We start from the raw sequence: 21,927 nt of genomic DNA on the forward strand, positions 1-21,927 counted from the left end.
TTTCAAAAATAGATATTATTTAAATGTTAATTATTATTAATTATAACTTTAGGAAAAAAATAAAAAAATAAAAAGAAGATTTGACTTGATTTTTACATTAGTAAGAAATTAACTAGTTACTAATCACATTTTATATTATTATTTATATGACACCGATTACATCCTTAACTTTCATCACTAGTTCTTACAACCCCAATACCATAGTCATGGCACATAGGACAAACATGTTTGGCTCATTGCCTCAGTCTTTACTCTCCACCATTGTTTCTTTGATACCGTTCAAAGAAGCAGTAAGAACCTCAATCCTCTCCACGAGTTGGATAGACATTTTTAAGTCTACTTCCAATGTAGAATTTGATGAAGTGTCTTTTGTGAAAGATGACCAAACATATCGTATCAGGCAATCCCAAAGAAAAGCTTTTTTGGAGTTCATCTCTCTTTGGATTACGAATCACACAAAAACTATCGTCAATAAGTTCTCTTTGAGATTATCAACACCTGGAAAAGCTAAGAGGGTCGTGAGAAACTGCATTGTCTTTGCCACAAAATATGGGGTGAAGGACTTGGAGTTACATTTTTGTGATCCAAAGTTGGATTGTTATTTCACTGCTAATTATATCAACCATGAGGCCTTGTTCGAATTTCTAGCACATGTTTATGGCCACACTTGCCTCGAATCCTTGAAGTTGTTTTCATGCAACTTTGTTGAGGCTAAGTTGATTAACTTTCATGCACTCAAAGAAATTTCTTTGGGTTGGATGGAAGTGAAACTGACTACTATTAAGACTTTGTTGTCAAATTGTGAGGCGCTAGAGAGTTTAAGTCTCAAGAGGTGTTGGAATTCAGATGATTTTGATCTAGGGGAGGAGAATCTTAGGTTGAGAAAGTTGGTGGTGGACAGATGCATGTTTAGATCTAATGGTCGTTATTTTATAGTCAATGCTCCAAACTTAAGATATTTCTATTACTCCGGGTTAAATAATAACTTTCTAGTCATGGATGTGCGTTCTCTTGTTATGGAAGAAGAAATTCTTGACTTCTGCATTGAGTTTGAAGGAAATGCTCTTTTTCTTTACAAACTAGTGGAAGATGTCTCCGGTGTTAGTGCTTTGACTGTGTGCAATTCCTTCCTTCAAGTATGTTTTATCTCATTGTTTGAATGTAACTACTTATTTTTTTTGTAACTTTTCTAAAGCATGTAATGAGTATTAATTATTGTTCAACATTTTGTGTTAATTTGATATGTAAAGGTTATTCCCACAGGAGGATGCTTCCTCCGAATGCCACGTAACTTCTATGTGAGAAGTTTGATAATGAAGACCTCTTTGGATTAAAATGAGCTTTTAGGAATCATATTCTTGCTTAATAGCTGCCTGAATTAGAGCATCTCACAATGCAATTGGGCCCCCACAAAAAAATTTGGTGAGTATTTCATATATATAATTTGTTTTTCTATGTGTATGTATGTAGAGAATTAACTAGAAAAAACTATGGAAAATGAACTGATCAGGAAATTTAATATATTAACTAAAATCATTAATGTCTAATTGGAAACGTGATATGAAAATTTTAAGCGATTCAAATATAATATAATATGTGATTTAAAATCTCTTGGGAAAATTTAATATATATATTTTTGTGTTTAATTGATTTTGTCTTGTGTGCTAGTTTTAGTGGCTAAGTTTTTTTTTTCTTCATATGTTGTAGGATTATGAGCTACCAGAGAATTTTAACTCGAAGAGGTTTTGGACTGATCATACAAAGGCTTATAAATGCATGATATATACTCTTAGAGAGGTAGAGATCAGGGGCTTTAAAGGATTAGTGGATGAGATTTACATGCTTACCTATTTCATTACTAGTGGAAAAGTCTTGAGAAAGATCGATGACTATCAACATAATAGAGGATGATGTTGGCTATCAAGATGGGAGGTGGGAATATTAGTGCTGTGACATAACAAATATGTTAATGATTCACATGGCTTCAAAAGATCTAGAGATTTCAATTTTTTGAGCGATAATATGTATAAAAATCAGTGAGAGTATATATATACACTCTGCACCCTAAATAAGATGAAAGAGGTTCATGAAGATAAGAGTGAGTAGAAACAAAAACTTGATGGCATGCCTTGGAAGTTAGTATCTCAATTCCATAACTTTTGTTATTTTAAAAATTCAAGACTTGTTTAATTTATTCTCCAGCATCTACCCCCTCATTTAGTGTGGATTGGTTGTGGGAAGTTGGTGAAGAATACATGAAACGAATGTGCATGTAAATGAGGGTATTTTAGCTAAGTTACTACCTGAATTAAAGATGTTTTAAATTGTATGCATGACCTTCAACAGCAAAATTTATGAAATGTAGGTCGTAGCTAATAATACTGACTGTTGCATAGATCCATGCTATGTGTACAAATACAGATTTATGTAGAATGGCTTGGACAAAATACTTTTTTTTGCAATCACCAATAATATTAAAGTAACAACGTATAATGTATGTTCAAATGTTTTGGATTCTTACACTAATATTACATAAAGCTTATGTTACACAAAGAAGCAACAAGAGTAGAGTTCTACTTCCAGGGCATGCCTGGAATGCTCTATGGTGCGTTATTGTTCTTGGAGGCTCCTGTTCTAGTTAAGGCTTCCAAGCCCACCTGACGATCGAATCACTGCCTAGTGATGGTGAGCTGCTTTGGCCACCTGTTGCAGACCTTGGTTGGGCAGTATCTGTCTGCTTCACAGACTTGAAACCCCCTAAAAATACCTTAACAAGAGCAGCAACTATTAATAGACCTGCAAGGCTGGAACAGCACCTCCCAAAACCTGGCCATCTGACCCTGACAAGGATATACTCAATGCCCCAGCTCTACTGTCCTCACTACCATCTTCAGCAACTGAAAAAGTGTCAGCAAGGGAAAGGATTTCAAATTGCCCCCCCCCCCCCCCTCGTATGTCACTGTTCCACCAGATAACGAAGGTTGACAAATTGTAGCCTTGGATAAGGATCCAGTTGCTGATAAAATGAAAATGTTTCTTGGAGCACTCTGGGAATTGCCCATGATTTTTGCCGCCATGTCCTCTCCTGCTTAATTACTTTCTTCATCTATATATAACTAGAATGTCATAGTTCTTAATCATGTTTTTCTCAAATAAAAAAATAACAAATATTTCAAAGAAATTAAAAAAATAATTATAAAAACAATGAAACAATTGGTGGCGCTTGATGTCTAAACCAGAGTCTTTGTTGGAGAAAGTATTCAAAGATGTCTATTACCCACGTGCCTCTATTCATGGTGCAAAGAAAGGCTTCCGTCCAAGCTATGTTTGGTCTAGTATCCTCCGCTCGGGTGAGATTTTCAAGAGAGGGGGACAGTGGAGGGTGGGTGATGGGAAGATGATCAATGCATGGACCGATAGTTGGTTGTCTGGGGACGCTCCAATGGTTTTTAGTGAGGATTTGGTGAAAAAATTTGGAGTTGTCCATGTCTCTGATCTTATGTTGCCTAGCTCCTTGGTGTGGAACAAACCTCTGATTGAGTTTGTGTGCTGCCTCCCATGGCTAGTGCTATTCTGGCTATGCCACTTCCTCTGGTTCCACGTTTAGATCTCTTTTATTGGCCTTGGACTCCTGATGGTTTTTATTCTACAAAATCGGGGTATCAATTTCTCCGTAGGGAAGAGGAGAGTGGCCTTAGTTCGTCCTCTCATGCTACATCGCTTCCGAGTGCTTGCTGGAAGAGTTTGTGGAAGGCTCCAGCCCTCCCTCATTGTCGTGAGACAACTTGGCGGGCCTGCTTGAGGGTTCTTCCGGTGAGGGCTCTCCTTCATGCTTGTAGGATGGTTGATGACCCTATTTTAGTAGTGTTTTTAGGGTCATTTCTTTGTGTGTTTTGAGTCTTCTTGTTGAGTCTCATGTAGTGTTTCATGTATTCTCATGCATTTTTATCTTTTCTTTAGTCTTTATTTTGCTTTGGTAATTTAGTAGTTTTATAGGAAGTTTTCTTGCATTTTGAGTAGAGTTTAGGGCTTGCATGGTTTTATTGTGTTAATTGAAGGATCTCTTGTGCTAATAAGCTCTTTGAGCTTCTAGAATTTTCCTTGGCTTGTTGGTTAAGTTTCAGATCAGGAACTGAAGAAGAAAGAAGGTCAATAAGCATGGAATTGATGGAAAACTTAAAGGGGATTGAAAAGAGGAGTTTCAGAAGCCAAAAAGCCCTTTTCATGCGAGCTTAAGCGCCTAGGCGCTGGGGAATGGGCGCCTAGGCGCCAATTGGGTCCAGAGAGCATGTTTTTACATGCAATTGGCGCTCAGGCGCTCTGAATTGGCGCCTGAGCGCCCAGACTCGACCTGTTTGCCTATAAATAAGTTTTTAGACATTTCTCTTGGGACCTTTTGTCATTTTTATCATATTTTCATAAGTTAGAAGAGAGAGTTTGAGTTCTGGAGCTTGAGGAGCATTCCCTAAGCCATTTGTTCCAGGTTTTATCTCTATTTTCTAGCATGGATTTCATAGCCATGTTTGGCTAAAACCCCTTTTGCTTTGGGTTCTTTGTAAGACTTTGAATGTTTTAGCTATCAATCCTTTTCTATTCATGAAGTTCTGAGTAAACCCTTGAATCTCACTTCTATGCTTTATCTTTCAAGCTTGAATGCATGCTAGCTTCTTACTTTTCTATAATCATAACGATAGTTTGTTGTAGAATTGGGACTTGTTGTGAGATTACTCCTTCTATACTTGCTGCTAGGAATAGAGGAAGGGTTGGGGTTTGTTGGCCTGATTTGTATGCTTAGTGCTTCTAGCAAATGTTTAGGTTATCAAGGAATTGAACCTATCTTTTGATTAGGAAGGGTTTTCTTTGCGAGGCATCGAAAGACAACTAAATAGGCTAGAACATCAAGGAGAGACTCCGGATTAATTGAATAGGAAGGTTTGCTAAAACTGAATTAGTTGAACAAGAACCCAAGGCAATCTCATCTCTGTTTTTCAATCGCTTTATTACTTGATTACTTGTCTTTTTGCAAACTCAAGAAACAACCAATTATTAAAACTGAATTTTACTTGCTTTTCAACCTTGAACTTGAATCTTAAACTGAATTTGCAATCTAATTCCCTGTGGTTCGATAATTTAAAACCCGGAGGTATTCGTACACTTGCGAATTGACCAACAAGTTTTTGGCGCCGTTGCCGGGGAATTGTTTTGCGATTTTTGGTTTAAGTTTTAAGTTTTAACTTGTCTAGAATTGGTGCTACTAATCTTTCTCTGTTGAGTGTCATACGTAGGTTGCTTTCAAGAGAGGCACCACCATGGGTGGCCGCATGACAGAGGAGGAGATGCAAGCCCACATCGAGGCAAGGATCCAAGAGGGTATTACCCTCCGCTTGCGTGAACAAGAAGTCAAGAATGCCAATCGAACTCTTCGGGAACTAACTTCGGGGTCCATGAGCTTTGACTATCCCGGAAGTATTGTCATTCCCGAAGAAGTGGGGAGCTTTGAGTTGAGACCGGCATTCATCAACATGGTGAGCCAAAGCCAATATGGTGGAGGTTCCTCGGAAGATCCTCATGCTCATATGGAGAAGTTCATCCGGAATTGCAACACTTATCGGGTGGTGAATGTTTCTTCAGAAGCAATCCGGTTGAGTCTATTTCCCTTCTCTTTGAAGGACGCAGCAGAGGAATGGTTGAATTCACAACCTCAAGGGAGTCTCACTACTTGGGAAGACCTTGCAGAAAAATTCACAACGAGGTTCTTCCCAAGGTCCCTCTTGAGGAAATTGAAGAATGACATCATGACGTTCACACAATCCACAGATGAAAATCTTTATGAGGCTTGGGAGCACTTTAAGAAGCTTGTGAGGAAATGTCCTAAACACAATCTCACCCAAGCTGAATGTGTGGCGAAGTTCTATGATGGGTTACTATACTCATCACGGTTTGGCTTGGACGCGGCTTCAAGTGGGGAGTTCGATGCTCTTCCCCCACAAGCGGGATATGATTTGATAGATAAAATGGCGATGAGGGCCATGAACTCCGAGAATGAACGCCAAATCCGAAGAAGTTCTTTTGAAGTGGAAGCTTATGATAAGCTCATAGCCTCCAACAAGCAACTCTCCGAGGAAGTAGCGGAAATCCGAAAGCACATAAAGGAAACCAAGTCAATTGGAGCAAGAATGACTTGTTTGGAGTGCGAATTGTGTGGTGAAGCTCATGCTAGTAACCAGTGTACTGTCAATGATGATGTTAGCAAGACCAGAGCATTAACTCCTGGAAGAGGAGCTCCAACCGCAGAACAAGGGCCTCTTGTCCAGCCGCAAATTGTTGAAAGGACGGTTGGCAAGAGAAGTCTAGAGGAGCTGATTGAGAGATTCATTGATCATACATCGAGAAATTACAAGAGCCATGATATGGCTATAAAGAGCTTGGAGAGTCAATTGGGACAGCTAGCAAAGCAAATGTCCGATAATCACCAAGGTAAGTTCTCTTCCGAAACTTTAACTTTGACTGAGCAAGAAAATACCGTTGTTGTTTCCACTAGGAGTGGAAGAGTGTTACATGAGCCAGAGGAAAAAATTGAGGGAGAGAAAAATGAGGAAGCTGAGATAGAAAGAGATGAGGGTGTTATGGAGGAAAGAGCTAGAGGGCCCACTAGGACTAGAGTTGTGAATACCCATACTCCTGAACTCCGCAAGATTCCATTTCCCAAGGCTTTGGTGAAGAAAAATTTGGATAAACAATTTTCTAAGTTCTTGGAAGTTTTTAAGAAACTTCATATTAATATTCCTTTCTCCGAAGCCTTGGAGCAAATGCCAATCTATGCTAAGTTCATGAAAGATATCCTCAGTAAGAGAAGGAAGTTGAGTGAGGTCGATGAAACTATCTTGATGACCGAAGAGTGTAGTGCCATTTTGCAAAGGAAGATGCCTAAAAAGAGGAGAGATCCCGGGAGTTTTACTATTCCGGTGGAGATAGAGGGGTTAACTATGGTAGAAGCCTTATGTGATTTAGGAGCTAGTATCAACTTGATGCCGCTTAGTATGTTTAAAAGGTTGAACCTGGGTGAGGTTACTCCAACTATGATTTCTTTGCAAATGGCGGATAGGTCCTTAAAAACACCTTACGGGATCATTGAAGATGTTGTGGTTAAGGTGGATAGATTTGTCTTCCCAGTGGATTTTGTCATTTTAGACATGGAAGAGGACTCTAAAGTTCCTCTCATACTGGGGAGACCATTCTTAGCCACTGGTGAGGCTAAGATTAAAGTGGCTAAGGGAACTCTAACTTTGAAAGTAGGTGAAGATGAGGTCCTCTTCAATATTTTTGACTCTTTGAAACACCGAGCGGATGAGGAAGTTTTCCGATGTGAAGTAGTGGATGAGCTCGTGTGTGAAGAGTTTGTTAGGATAACTATTAAGGACCCCTTGGAAACAACAATCATGGAGGGGTTAGAGATAGAGGACCAAAATCTTGAGAGAGAACTTGATTCCTTGTACCATGAGGTGAATGCTACTCTATCTCAATTAGAATCTGTCTCATCTCTTGCCACCAAAAGCATTTGGAAAGAAGAATTAACTAGGGATGAGGAGATTCCAATTGAGGAGAAGAGTGAGCTCAAGCCACTCCCTTCCTCTATCAAGTATGCTTATCTTGAGGAAGGTGAGAATAAACCTGTTATTTTGAATAGTGCTCTCACTCCCTTGGAAGAGGAGAAACTCCTCAGAGTTTTGAGGGATCACAAGTCAGCTTTGGGTTGGACTATTGATGATATCAAAGGTATTAGTCCTGCGATATGCATGCATAAAATTTTGTTGGAAGAAAATTACAAACCTATAGTCCAACCTCAAAGAAGACTTAACCCTTCCATGAAGGATGTGGTGAGGAAAGAGATAATTAAATTGCTTGATGCAGGTGTGATTTATCCAATTTCGGATAGTGAATGGGTAAGTCCCGTTCAAGTTGTTCCCAAGAAAGGAGGCATCACTGTGGTTGCCAATGAGAACAATGAGTTGATTCCCACTCGTCAAGTGACGAAGTGGAGGGTTTGTATTGACTATCGAAGGCTGAATTCGGTAACTAGAAAGGATCACTTTCCTTTGCCTTTCATAGATTAAATGCTGGATAAGTTGGCTGGGCATCAATACTACTGTTTTCTAGATGGCTATTCCGGGTACAACCAAATTTGTGTTGCACCGGAAGACCAAGAGAAGACGGCATTCACTTGCCCTTACGGCGTGTTTGCTTATAAGAGAATGCCATTTGGGCTTTGCAATGCCCCAGCTACTTTCCAAAGGTGTATGTTTGCTATTTTCTCTGACTTGATAGAGACTTGCATCGAGATCTTTATGGACGACTTCTCTGTTTTCGGTCCAAATTTTGATGCTTGTCTAGGGAATTCAGCCTTGGTTCTGAAAAGATGTCAAGAGACCAACTTGGTCTTGAATTGGGAGAAATGTCATTTCATGGTTAGGGATGGCATAGTTCTTGGACACAAGGTGTCCGAAAAGGGGATTGAGGTTGATAGAGCTAAGATTGAAGTCATTGAAAAGCTCCCTCCCCCGACTAACATCAAGGGTATTAGGAGTTTCCTCGGCCATGCTGGATTTTATAGGCGGTTTATTAAAGACTTTTCCAAATTAGCTAAGCCTATGACCAACTTGCTTGAGAAGGAGGCACCTTTTACTTTTGATGAGAAGTGTTTGAAAGCTTTTGAGTCTATTAAAGAGAGTGTGGTGACAGCCCCGGTAATTGTTGCTCCGGATTGGTCTCTACCATTTGAAATCATGTGTGATGCTAGTGATCTAGCTTTAGGGGCTGTCTTGTGTCAGAAGAAAGAAAGAGTGTTGTATGTGATATACTATGCAAGTAGAGTGTTGAATGAGGCCCAAAGGAACTACACTACAACTGAAAAAGAGTTGTTGGGTGTAGTCTTTGCGTGTGAAAAGTTTAGGCCTTACATCTTGGGTTTTAAAGTGATTGTTCATACTGACCATGCTGCTTTGAGGCATTTGTTTGCTAAACAGGACTCTAAGCCAAGGTTGATTCGATGGGTCTTACTCCTTCAAGAGTTTGACCTTGAGATCATTGACCGGAGAGGCAAGGACAATGGCGTGGCAGACCATTTGTCAAGATTGGAAGGTGGGGCGTGCAGCCCAATACCTATTCAAGAGGAGTTCCCGGATGAGAAACTCCTAGTTGTTTCCACCGAGGAACCCCTACCCTGGTATGTACATTTTGCTAATTTCCGTGTTGCTGGACTTATTCCCCATGACTTGACATGGCAGCAAAAGAAAAAATTTCTGCATGATGCAAAATCTTACCTCTGGGATGACCCTTTCCTTTTCAAAATTTGTTCTGATGGAGTCATTAGAAGGTGTATCCCAGAAGTTGATTTTGAGAAAATTCTCTGGCATTGCCATGGATCAAGTTATGGTGGACATTTTAGTGGGGAGAGGACCGCTGCTAAGGTTCTCCAAAGTGGTTTCTATTGGCCTACGCTGCATAGGGATAGTAGAGCTTTTGTTGAGAGTTGTGATAGATGTCAACGAACTGGTAACATCTCAAGGAGAAATGAGATGCCCCTAAAGAATATCTTGGAAATTGAGTTGTTTGATGTTTGGGGCATCGATTTCATGGGACCTTTCCCACCTTCTTTTGGTTGCCAGTATATTTTAGTGGCTGTTGATTATGTTTCCAAGTGGGTGGAAGCCACTGCACTCTCAACAAATGACTCTAAGGTGGTGGTTGCTTTTCTAAAAAAGAACATTTTTACTAGGTTTGGTGTTCCTAGGGCGATTATAAGTGATGGGGGTACCCACTTTTGCAACAGAGCTTTCGAGTCTCTCTTGGAAAAATATGGTGTAAAGCACAAAGTGTCTACCCCCTATCACCCCCAAACTAGTGGGCAAGTTGAGATTTCTAATTGGGAGTTAAAACGTATTCTTGAAAAGGTGGTAGATTCTTCCAGAAAGGATTGGTCCAGGAAACTTGACGATGCTTTATGGGCCTACCGAACCGCTTTTAAAACTCCGATTGGTACCTCTCCTTTCCACTTAGTTTTTGGGAAAGCGTGTCACTTACCTGTGGAATTAGAACACAAGGCCTATTGGGCAATAAGGAAATTGAATTTTGATTGGAAAGTTGCTAGCGAGAAGAGACTCTTGCAATTGAATGAGCTTGATGAGTTTCGACTCCGAGCTTATGAGAGTGCTAGCATCTACAAGGAAAAAACAAAGAAGTGGCATGATAGGAAAATTTTGAATAGGGAATTTGTCTCAGGGCAATTGGTGCTGCTCTTCAGTTCTAGATTGAGACTCTTCCCTGGGAAACTTAAGTCTAGATGGTCTGGACCCTTTGTGGTCAAAAAGGTGTTTCCTCATGGTGCTGTTGAGGTTGAAAACCCAGAGACCAAGAATACTTTCACTGTGAATGGGCAGAGGTTGAAAGTGTACCAAGGTGGTGAGGTTCTGAAGTTGGAAACCATGTTTTTCAATCCTCCTTGACAAGGGGGATAGTCTACCTAAGACTATAACAATGGGCTACTTGGGAGACAACCCAAGTTTTGTTTTTTTCGCTTGTTTGGTTGTTGCATTTTGCAGGGATTGAGAGCCTGAATTTTGGAGTAGGAGGTGTATCTAAGGCCTCCATGGTAATTGGTAAAGGAGGTCGACTCTTTCCCTTAGTTTAGCTCATGCATTTTTGCATATTTTTCCTTTGTAGCCTTCATTTTCTATTTGGTCATGCATTGTTTAGTTAGAGTCGTTTTTTTTGGATTTTTACTTCCCTATACTCACATGTTTTTTCCCGTAGTTATGCTCTCTAACATGTTGCTAGTTTTGAAAATGCTTTTGAGAATACTTGTTGTTGTTTGTGGGGATGAGTGATTGCATGTTGGGGAAGAGAGGAGGAGACTTCGGTCTTCCGAGTGTTTCTTGAGAAAGGAGTCGAGGTGAGTCCATTAAGGGTCTATCTTTGACCCTTCACCATAAAATGTCCCTGGAGGATCCTGACTCACTTGCAACTCTTGGTTCTGCATTAATTTCGCTCATAGCATGCTTTGTGATTCTTGCTTTATTCTTGAGACTTGTAGGATTTGTTGAGATTCTGAATTAGTTGATTGAATATTATCTTCAGTTGCCCCACTTGAGCCTTTTTGGAGATTTTATTGTAGCCAAGTGATTGGGGTGGGTGTTTGGTTGGAATATTGGGGAGTGATGGTCCTTGATTATATTTGTATGGAGCTGAAAAAATTGTGAAATAGTCTCTTGCCCCGAAAAGAAAAAACATTGGAAAAAAAAAAGAAAAAGAACTCCTGAACAAAAGCTGGAGTTGTAAAAGAAAAAAAAAAGAAAAAGTTGAAAAAAGGGGGGTACAAGAGACTTGTGCTAAAAATTTTATTGTGAAAAGCTCCGGGGGGTTTTAGAATTGGACCACACTCAATGTGCTTGAAGCCTAGAATTTCCTTAGGGACCAACCACCAACATGTTCTACCTAGCCAATGTTTCAACCCTTTTTAAAGTCTCTTTGAATATTTGCATGTTTAATCTTTGTTGCTATTGAGTGAATGACATTCAGGACCTATGAACTTGTTTGTGTGCTCAGTGCACTAAATGAACATCTCATCCTAGGATTTTTAGTTCTATATGCTTCTCATGAATGGACTCTACACTCTTCTCTTTTCAAAAGATGCATGAAGTAGGTTGTTGGGTCTTTCTCTTGGAACTAGCTGTGATTACTTTGTCCCCCTGTTTTTGTGAAGTATTCCTTGTTGAGAGCACTTGTGTGGGAGCATTTCTTGCGCTTGAGGGCAAGCGAGTGTTATTTACGCTCGAGGACGAGCTGTCGTTGAGTATAGTGGTGTGATGACCCTATTTTAGTAGTGTTTTTAGGGTCATTTCTTTGTGTGTTTTGAGTCTTTTTGTTGAGTCTCATGTAGTGTTTCATGCATTCTCATGCATTTTTATCTCTTCTTTAGTCTTTATTTTGCTTTGGTAATTTAGTAGTTTTATATGGAGTTTTCTTGCATTTTGAGTAGAGTTTAGGGCTTGCATGGTTTTATTGTGTTAATTGAAGGATCTCTTGTGCTAATAAGCTCTTTGAGCTTCTAGAATTTTTCTTGGCTTGTTGGTTAAGTTTCAGATCAGGACCTGAAGAAGAAAGAAGGCCAATAAGCATGGAATTGATGGAAAACTTAAAGGGGATTGAAAAGAGGAGTTTCAGAAGCCAAAAAGCCCTTTTCAGGCGAGCTTAAGCGCCTAGGCGCTGGGGAATGGGCGCCTAGGCGCCAATTGGGTCCAGAGAGCATGTTTTTACATGCAAATGGCGCTCAGGCGCTCTGAATTGGCGCCTGAGCGCCCAGACTCGACCTGTTTGCCTATAAATAGGTTTTTAGACATTTCTCTTGGGACCTTTTGTCATTTTTATCATATTTTCATAAGTTAGAAGAGAGAGTTTGAGTTCTGGAGCTTGAGGAGCTTTCCCTAAGCCTTTTGTTCCAGGTTTTATCTCTATTTTCTAGCATGGATTTCATAGCCGTGTTTGGCTAAAACCCCTTTTGCTTTGGGTTCTTTGTAAGACTTTGAATGTTTTAGCTATCAATCCTTTTCTATTCATGAAGTTCTGAGTAAACCCTTGAATCTCACTTCTATGCTTTATCTTTCAAGCTTGAATGCATGCTAGCTTCTTACTTTTCTATAATCATAACGATAGTTTGTTGTAGAATTGGGACTTGTTGTGAGATTACTCCTTCTATACTTGCTGCTAGGAATAGAGGAAGGGTTGGGGTTTGTTGGCCTGATTTGTATGCTTAGTGCTTCTAGCAAATGTTTAGGTTATCAAGGAATTGAACCTATCTTTTGATTAGGAAGGGTTTTCTTTGCGAGGCATCGAAAGACAACTAACTAGGCTAGAACATCAAGGAGAGACTCCGGATTAATTGAATAGGAAGGTTTGCTAAAACTGAATTAGTTGAACAAGAACCCAAGGCAATCTCATCTCTGTTTTTCAATCGCTTTATTACTTGATTACTTGTCTTTTTGCAAACTCAAGAAACAACCAATTATTAAAACTAAATTTTACTTGCTTTTCAACCTTGAACTTGAATCTTAAACTGAATTTGCAATCTAATTCCCTGTGGTTCGATAATTTAAAACCCGGAGGTATTCGTACACTTGCGAATTGACCAACAATGGTCGTGGGTCCAGTTTGTCCAAGGTGCCCTGGGGAGGTGGAAACGATTAAGCATGCGTTGCTCTTTTGCCCCATGCGAGAGTGGTGTGGTTTGCGAGCCCTCTTGGTCTTCGATTGCAGCCAGGGCATCTTTTCCATGACGTCATGCATGGCTTGTTGCAGCAGCAGGATGACGATTTCCTAGGTAAGTTCTTGACGATGCTGTATGTGTTGTGGTGCACGTGGAATGAGCTCGTTTTCAATGATACGCAGGTGACGGTGGAACAGTTCTCCAGCCTGCTAGCTCCCTTCTCCCTCCCTTAGATTTGCAGCCTGTTATACAGCAGTCTTCACGGTCTCTTCCTGCGGTGTGGAGCCGACCTGCTGCTGGTGTCTTCAAGGTGAATTTGGATGTTGCGCTTCAACGGACCAGCGAGGCTGGAGGTGGTTTGATTGCTCGAAACAGCAATGGAGAGGTTATAGCTGCAGCGTGCAAACTTTTTGGACCTGTACCCGCGCCTTCAATAGCGGAGGCTTTAGCTCTTCGATGGGCGATGCTTATGGCTAAGGATTTGGGTTTTCGACACGTTGCTTTTGAGACAGATTGCTTGGTGCTGTTTAACGCATGGAGTCGTGCCAATGGTTCTTCTATTTTATATTCTATTGTAATGGATTGTTGTTATTTGCATCCAAACTTTGATGTTTTTAGTTTTCTGTTTGTCCAGCGTACGACAACCGTGCGGCGGATGCCCTTGCTCATTTATCTTTTAGCTATGGTGACTTTGTTTGCCTTGAGGAGGTTCCTCAAGAGTTATTTGGCATTGTCCAATCCGATGTAATGACATCTAGGCCCTCTTTTTCTATGAATGAAGTTGGTTTCAAAAAAAAAATTGCTTTTTAATGCCACACGGTCAATGCTTCTTGCAAAGTTTCCATGTAATAATCCTATAATTTAGAGAAATAAATTCATCTCATTGAATTAATCTAATAAATTCTTACTTTATGAATTAAAAATATGAATGAATGTCTTGGAGAAATTAAAAAATAAATATTTAGTAAAAATATATTATAGCATACCAAATGCATAAAAAAATTGAAAATCCTACTTTTTAAATCCAAAGTATTTAGTTGGTTAGTGGAGTATATGTTAAATGCTTATTAAATGTAAACTACAATACTTTTAATAATTTACATGAAAATTATTTAAAAATAACTATATTATTAAAAAAAATTAAACATAGAATATTTTTATTCATTGATATAATTTTTTATAATAATAAATAAATAAGTTGCCATAGTTCAAAGAAAAATTATTAAATTTTACTACTTACCAAAAAAATATTATTTTTTTCATTATAAATTAATAAACTTAATCAATTTCTTCATCTATATATAGCTAAGAATGTCATAGTTCTTAATTATTATTTTTATTAAATAAAAACATTAATTTCAAAGAAATTAAAAAAATAATTAAAACAATTATAATAATTGAAATTAAACAATGAAACAATTTTAAGAATCACTTTTTTTGTCATTTAGCCATCAGTCTCCACGGGGGAAAGGGCCCCCAATGACTAATCTGGCTCGGGATACAGTAGTGTTGTCCCTAGCCACAAAGGTATTATTTTTTTACCTTATCGGGGATCGAACTCGGGCTAGAAACTTATGCGAAATCCCTTAAAGAAATGCACATTCACCACTTATGTCACCCTTTGTGGTTTAAGAATCGCTTTTTAATGGCATACGGTTAATTTCCTATGTAACCACAAAAAAAAATGGCATACGGTCAATGCTTCTTGCCAAGTTTCTAGGTAACAATCCAATCATTTAAAGAAATAAATTCATCTCATTGAATCTAATTAATTCATACTTTATCAATTAAAAATATGAATGAGGCGGGTTATAAGATGCAATACATGTTGGGTCTTGCACCGGTGCCACACTTCTTTTAACCACACTTCTTTTAACCGTTAGATCACACCATGTCGGTGGGATTGGAAATAGGAAACCCACACAACGAGTTTAATATCATTTTAAATTTATTTGTATTTTATTTATGTTATGACACTAGAGCCCTTGTTCTCCCTCTACCAATCTGTAACTTCTTCAACGGTACAGGACACCACCATGACGAACTCCAGCCAACCACCACGACGGCCGCCGTAGGATTCCGGTGCGGTGGCCATATCATGCCCCTTACTTCTTCCCTCCTCTGTTCAGTTCTTAACTTCCTCTTCTGTTCACTCTCAAAATCCAAATTCACTACCAACTTTACTAATCCAATATTGCGATTCAGCCACACCCAGATCTGGTCAATGATGGCGGAACTCTTACGGCGACCAAGGTCATCAACGCTCGAGGATGGCACCCCGTCAACGATGACGAGGACAAGATTGTGGATTTGAAGCGCGGAGATGAATCTCGTGCGATGAAGGTGCAGTTTGGTGGTTTGGGCGAGATCGAGACCACGATGGGTTTTTGGATCTGGGATTCGACTTGTGTTGTGCAGGATGCTTACCTTGTGCTTATTTTATCTAATTTTTTTAGTAGTATATGCCTCATTTAGTTGCAACAATAACTAACAGGAGTTGATTACCAAGGGAGGTTCTTTATTTTGGCTTCTTTATGTTGATTTGGGGGAAGGAGATCTGGTTTGGAGAAGAGGATGTTTATGTTACTTGAATGTTCTTTTTTCCGAGATACCAAAAATATTTCTTAAATGTTCATGTTATCTGTTGACTGTTAGGATTTGGGAACAATTTCACGCGAAGGAGAAGGGAACAAATTTGTAAAAATATCTCTTCAACTTCATAGTGCTATGGATAATGTCTTCATACTGATTTTTTCCTTCTGTTAACAAGAAGGTCAAATCTGGGTTCAACATTTACTAAGAGTTGGGAATAATTCTGGCAAAATACGGGAGTTGGGTTTGGAGCCCCACCCCTTAGGCTTTGCACCCCACTAAAACAGATACGGAATTTAAATTTCCGTATCAATACGGAAAATAAAATTTCGTATCTGTTTTAGTATATAATGAGTGGTTGAAAATGTGACACGCATGCTTAAATACAGTACGGAATTTTAAGTTCCGTATTCAATATGGAGAATACGGAACTTTAAATTCCGTATTTGATAAAGTGGGGTGCCAAGCCCCATAGGTGGGGTGCCAAACCCAACTCCCCAAAATACGAGTGGTTGAGAAGATGAAGGTCAAATCTGGGTTGGGAACAATTATGGCAAAATATTACTTGTATGTCATAAATCTGAAAGATAACAAGTTTAGTGGGGAAGGAGATCTGGATTCAGAAGAGGGTATTTTTGTAATCAATGTTATTTTTTTATTTTTCTCAGCAGGTAACATTACTTGCTACAACAGGTAAAATTTGCTCTTGCATGGTGCAAGACTTAAAATGCACTTGCACCCTAACAGCCACCTATGAATGAACGTCTTGAAGAGATTATAAAATAAATATATTTGGTGAAAATTATGACATACCAAATGCATAAAAAAAAATTTAAAAATCCTACTTTTTAAATCCAAAAGTATTAAGTTAGTTAGTGGAGTATATGTTAAATTCTTATTAGCAAGTTTCCATGTAATCTACAATCTAATCATCGAAAAAAATGAAATCTACAATCCTTTTAATAATTTACATGGAAATTATTTTAGAATAACTATATTATTAAAAAAATTAAACATAGAAGATTTTTATTTATTGATATAATTTCTTAGAAATAATAAATAAATGTCCCCGTATGATAGCTTAAGTGGTAGGAGCTGGAGACATATGGGTTGGGTAGGGGGTCCAGGGATCGATTCCTGGCGGGTGCAATTTATCTTTCCGATGTACCAAAAATAAATAAATAAATTATTAAAAATATTCTATATTATTCATTAATTATTTTAATTACTAATTGCAAAAAAATTGAATTTCTTCTTTCTAAAATTAAATAATGATAATATTCAAATGGGATTTATTATTAATCATAACTTCATGGAAAAAGTTGACTTGACTTTTACGTTATTTAAATAACGCCGCTTTATATTATTCAATCATATGGCACCTATTATATCTTAACCTTTTGTCACTTGTTCCTGCAATTTCAAAGCCATAGTTATGGCACCCTCCACTGATAGGTTTAGCTCATTGCCTCATTCTTTACTTTTCACCATTGTTTCCTTGATAATATTAAAGAAAGCTGTAAAAACCTCAATTCTCTCCAAAAGTTGGATAGACATTTTTAAGTCTACATCTAACGTAGAATTTAATAAAGTATTTTTTTGTGAAAGATGATCAAACTCATCAAATCAGACAATCCCAAAGAAAGGCTTCTCTGGAGCTCATGACACTTTGAATTACTAATCACTCAAAAACTGTTGTGAATAAGTTCTCTTTGAGATTATCAACACCTGGAAAAGCTAAGAGGGTTGTGAGAAAATGCATTGCCTTCGCCAAAAAATATGGGGTGAAGGACTTGGAGTTGGATTTTTGTGATCCAACGTTGGACTATTATTTTGCTACTAATTATATTAATCATGAAACCTTGTTGGAATTGCCAGCACATGTTTATGACTACACTTGCCTCGAATCCTTGAAGTTGTTTTCATGCAGCTTTTTGAGGCTAAGCTCATTAACTTTCATGCACTCAAAGAAATTTCTTTGGGTTGGATGGAAGTAAACTCACTACTATTAAGACCTTGTTGTCAAATTGTGAGGCGCTTGAGAGTTTAAGTCTCAAAAGGTGTTGGAATTCAGATGATTTTGATCTAGGAGACGAGAATCCAAGGTTGAGAAAGTTGATTGTGGACAGATGTATGTTTAAATCTAATAGTCGTTATTTTATAGTCAATGCTCCAAACTTAAGATATTTCTATTACTCTGGGTTGAATAATAACTTTCTGGTCATGGATGTACGTTCTCTTGTGATGGAAGAGGAAATTCTTGACTTCTGCATTGAGTTTGAAGGAAATGCTCTTTTTCTTTACAAACTGGTGGAAGATATCTCCGGCGTTAGTGTTTTGACCGTGTGTAGTTACTTCCTTCAGATATGTTTTATCTCATTGTTTGAATGTCACTACTTATTTTTTTACTTTTCTAAAGCATATGCAATAAGGATTACTTATTGGTCAACATTTTGTGTTAATTTGATATGTAAAGGTTATCCCCATCGAAGGATGTTTCCTCCGAATGACACGTAATTCTTATGTGAGGAGTTTGATGATGAAGACCTCTTTGGATCAAAATGAGCTTTTAGGAATCACGTTCTTGCTTAATAGCTGCTCTAAATTAGAGCGTCTCACTATAGAATTGGGTCTCCCACAATTTTTTTTGGTGAGTATTTCATATATAGAACTTTTTTCCTATGTGTTTACAGATAATGAACTGAAAAAAAACTATGGAAAATGATTTGATGCGAAATTTTGATATTGACTAAAATCATTAATGTCTAATTGGAAAATATGATATAAAAATTTCAAGCTATACAAATATAATACTACATTTTTTTAAAAATCTATTGGGAAGCACCTCTTTGTGTTGTGTTTAATTGATTTTTGTCATGTGTGGTAGTTTTAGGGGCTAATTTTTTTTTTTTCATGTTGCAGGATTATGAGTTATTAGAGAACTTTAGTCGGAAGAGGTTTTGGATTGATCATGCAAAGACTTATAATTGCATGATATACACTCTTATAGAGATAGAGATCAAGGGCTTTAAAGGATCAAAGGATGAGATTCACATGCTACCTATTTCATTACTACTGGGAAACTCTTAACAAAGATGACTATCAACTTATTAGAGGATGATATTGGCTATCAAGATGGGAGGTTGGAATCTTATTGATGTGACATAACAAATATGTTAATGATTCACAGGGATTCAAAAGATCTAAAGATTTCAATTTTTTGAGGATAATACGAGTAGAAATCAGTGAGAGTATATACATCCTGGTACCCTACACTCTAAATAAGATGAAAGAGGTTTATGAAGATAAGAGTGAGTAGAAATAAAAGTAAGGTGAATGAGAGGCGATTGATTGATGAATGATGATACTTTCGATGTTTAAGTTATGATAATTGATTTGATAATAAATGTAAGAGAGTACTATGATTATTTTAAAACCAACACGGTTAAAGTTGTCAAATCAATTATGCTTGCTTAAGGGCAAGACTAAATTCACATTATTATTAAAATAAAGGACTAAAATAAGATATTTAGAGAAAAGACACTAAAAAGGTACGAGCTTATTTAACTTTGGGAATGATGAATGATTCAATTAATTAGATTATGATTATATACTAGAATCTAAGTATAGGAGTAGGAAGATAATTTCCATTTTTTCATCTCTTATAATTTTTTTTACTGCAGGCTAGTGTTGATGTGTTCTTAAAAAAAATAGTCATTGATTTATTCAACCAAAAGTTCATTTGTTCACAACAAGTATTTTCCGATGCACAAAAAAAATTTGTTCACAACAAATTAACATAATGTAAAGTCAATAATATTTAAAAACTGGCTTTAGTTTTAGTATAATTTTTGTTCTATTTTTAAAGCTTTCCACAAAATATGCTAAACATATCTGACAAATATTTTTCCAAAACACCCACGCCACATTCTTATAAAAATCAAACCCTACTTTGGTCCTCAGTACTATCGATTTATGGGACATTTCTTGCTCGCCAAAGAAATATGTCCCTTTTGTTATTGTTTTATCGGGTTTTGATCCCCTATGATTTTCAACGCTTCCTTTCATTTACTAACGTTTTTGCTTTTGTGATATTTTTTTTTAACTGTTGATGTGCATTTTTGTTATTACTACATACTAGTGTTGAATTTGGGGATGATGAATGATTCAATTAGTTAGATTATGATTATTTACTATGATTATAAAATAAATTAATTATTAATTCTTGCTTCTTTTCCGAAACTCGTCCCCGTCTTGCTGGGAACATGCCCTCTATGAACCTGTTGAACAGACTTGGATTTGGTAGCACAAGGTCACCGGAGAACATGGATTCATCCATTGCTCAGGGACAAGATGACATACCGGCACCAGGCCAGCAGTTTGCGCAGTTCGGTGCTGGCTGCTTTGGGATTTGCTCGCAGGGGCTTTTGCATAATCCAAGCTATGAGGATGTGTCTTCAGGGACCACTAACCACGCAGAGATTGTAAGAGTCCAATATGATCCCAAAGCATGTGGCTACGAGTCTCTATTTGATGTGTTTTGGGCTAGACATGATACTACCATACTGAATAGACAGGTATGTAGAGTTTTTGGTTTGAATTATGAACCTTATGGTGTTAAATTGAGCAGTCTGGTTTCTGATTGATATCTGGTTCTTTTGTTGTCTGAAATAGTGAAATGGCATAAAATTGTTTTGGATCATGTGTCTTCTCGTCCTACACACCATTACTCCATACATCAGTTGCATTTAAGTGCTCAATTGCAATGCTAATTTTTGCTTTGTTTTCATTGTGGTAATGAAGTTTCAGCTTATTTTTTCCCTTGTTTCTTTTTGTTTAGTCCCCACTATGGTCTTCCTTCTAAATAAAATTCAGTTTCTCACTTATTTTTTCATTTATCTAGAAAACTATTTTGACATGGAATAATCTATTTTCTTTAATTACATTTTTGGTCCTGTCCCTTTTTTTCCCTAACCTTCACTATGCACACCTTTTGCTTTTGTAGTTCTCTGATCTCTTTTTCATTGAAATCCATGCATGCATGAATGAACCTTTAAATATATGATGACAAGTTGTGATATCTGTTCATGATTTGTTCATCATCATGTGTCTTAGTGCATGTTTAGAAACCCTATTACAAATGATTCTAAAACCAAAATTAATCTGGGGAGAAGCTTTTGTGAGTAGCTTCCGAGTTTCAGAATTGATTCTGAAGAAAGAAAATCTAATCCAAACATGGTATAAGCACTTAGTGACAATTTGATCTTCCTTTGTGATAGGGGAATGATGTGGGAACACATTATAGATCTGGAATATACTTCTACACTCCTGAACAAGAGAAAGCAGCTCAAGAGTCCTTGGAACAACATCAGAAGCAGTTGAACAGGAAGATTGTTACTGAGATCGTTCCTGCAAAGAAGTTCTACAGGGCAGAGGAGTACCATCAACAGTATCTCGCGAAAGGAGGTAGATTTGGTTTCAAGCAATCTACTTCTAAAGGATGCAATGATCCAATTCGGTGTTTTAATTGTTGAAGGTGAATCACCATCAAGGATCATAAGGACACTATGACCTGTACTTTTTTAGATGAGAGTTGATGATTTTGTTAGTAGCTATTTGATTTGTTAATATATCAACAAAACTCTTGAACAATGTATTGGAGGTTGAAAACGGGCATAGGCATAAATTCAGTTGTAAAGTTGTATATTGTCTCTCATATTATATTATGTGATGCATATGCTAGTGTTTTGAAGTTGATTACGTTCTTATTAAAATTTATCGTGATAGCGTAGTTGTGTACTGAATTTATTAAATAGTGATTAAAAGCTAACTGTACTACTGAAATTATAATTGAGAAGCTAAATGGCTTTTGGAGACAAAAAAGGGTCTTTGGAACCTTGATTTCCAGGGCAAGTTTTTGATACATTATCATATCATTTTTATATGAATGTATCACATGTGTTATAATGATGTAAAAGAAGGTTTAGTTCTAACTTCTAACAAGTAAGTAAAGTGTGTTTGGATACAAGTTGAATATAATGTGAACATATTTTTATCTCATTTCATAAAGAATTCCA

The 21,927-nt window shown here is 37.5% G+C and overlaps 2 protein-coding genes and 1 non-coding gene across 3 annotated transcripts; 2 read left to right on the top strand and 1 right to left on the bottom strand.

The window, feature by feature from the left end:
• Positions 1-206: 206 nt before the first annotated feature.
• Positions 207-1,911, top strand: LOC130732810 (putative F-box/LRR-repeat protein At1g56400). The gene is made up of 2 exons (XM_057584796.1): positions 207-1,136; positions 1,708-1,911. The coding sequence occupies exons 1-2, from the start codon at positions 207-209 to the stop codon at positions 1,909-1,911; spliced, it is 1,134 nt and encodes a 377-aa protein (XP_057440779.1).
• A 3,866-nt stretch (positions 1,912-5,777) lies between these two features.
• On the bottom strand, positions 5,778-5,884 carry LOC130734896 (small nucleolar RNA R71). The gene has a single exon (XR_009018232.1). It is a non-coding gene; the product is annotated as a small nucleolar RNA R71 (small nucleolar RNA).
• Positions 5,885-20,079: 14,195 nt separating this feature from the next.
• Positions 20,080-21,578, top strand: LOC130731527 (peptide methionine sulfoxide reductase-like). Its single transcript, XM_057583833.1, has 2 exons — positions 20,080-20,427; positions 21,130-21,578. Exons 1-2 carry the CDS (start codon positions 20,116-20,118, stop codon positions 21,382-21,384), a joined length of 567 nt encoding a protein of 188 aa, XP_057439816.1. The 5' UTR covers positions 20,080-20,115; the 3' UTR covers positions 21,385-21,578.
• Positions 21,579-21,927: the final 349 nt, after the last annotated feature.

The sequence above is a fragment of the Lotus japonicus genome, chromosome 1, assembly GCF_012489685.1.
Source record: "Lotus japonicus ecotype B-129 chromosome 1, LjGifu_v1.2".
Lineage (NCBI taxonomy): Eukaryota > Viridiplantae > Streptophyta > Magnoliopsida > Fabales > Fabaceae > Lotus > Lotus japonicus.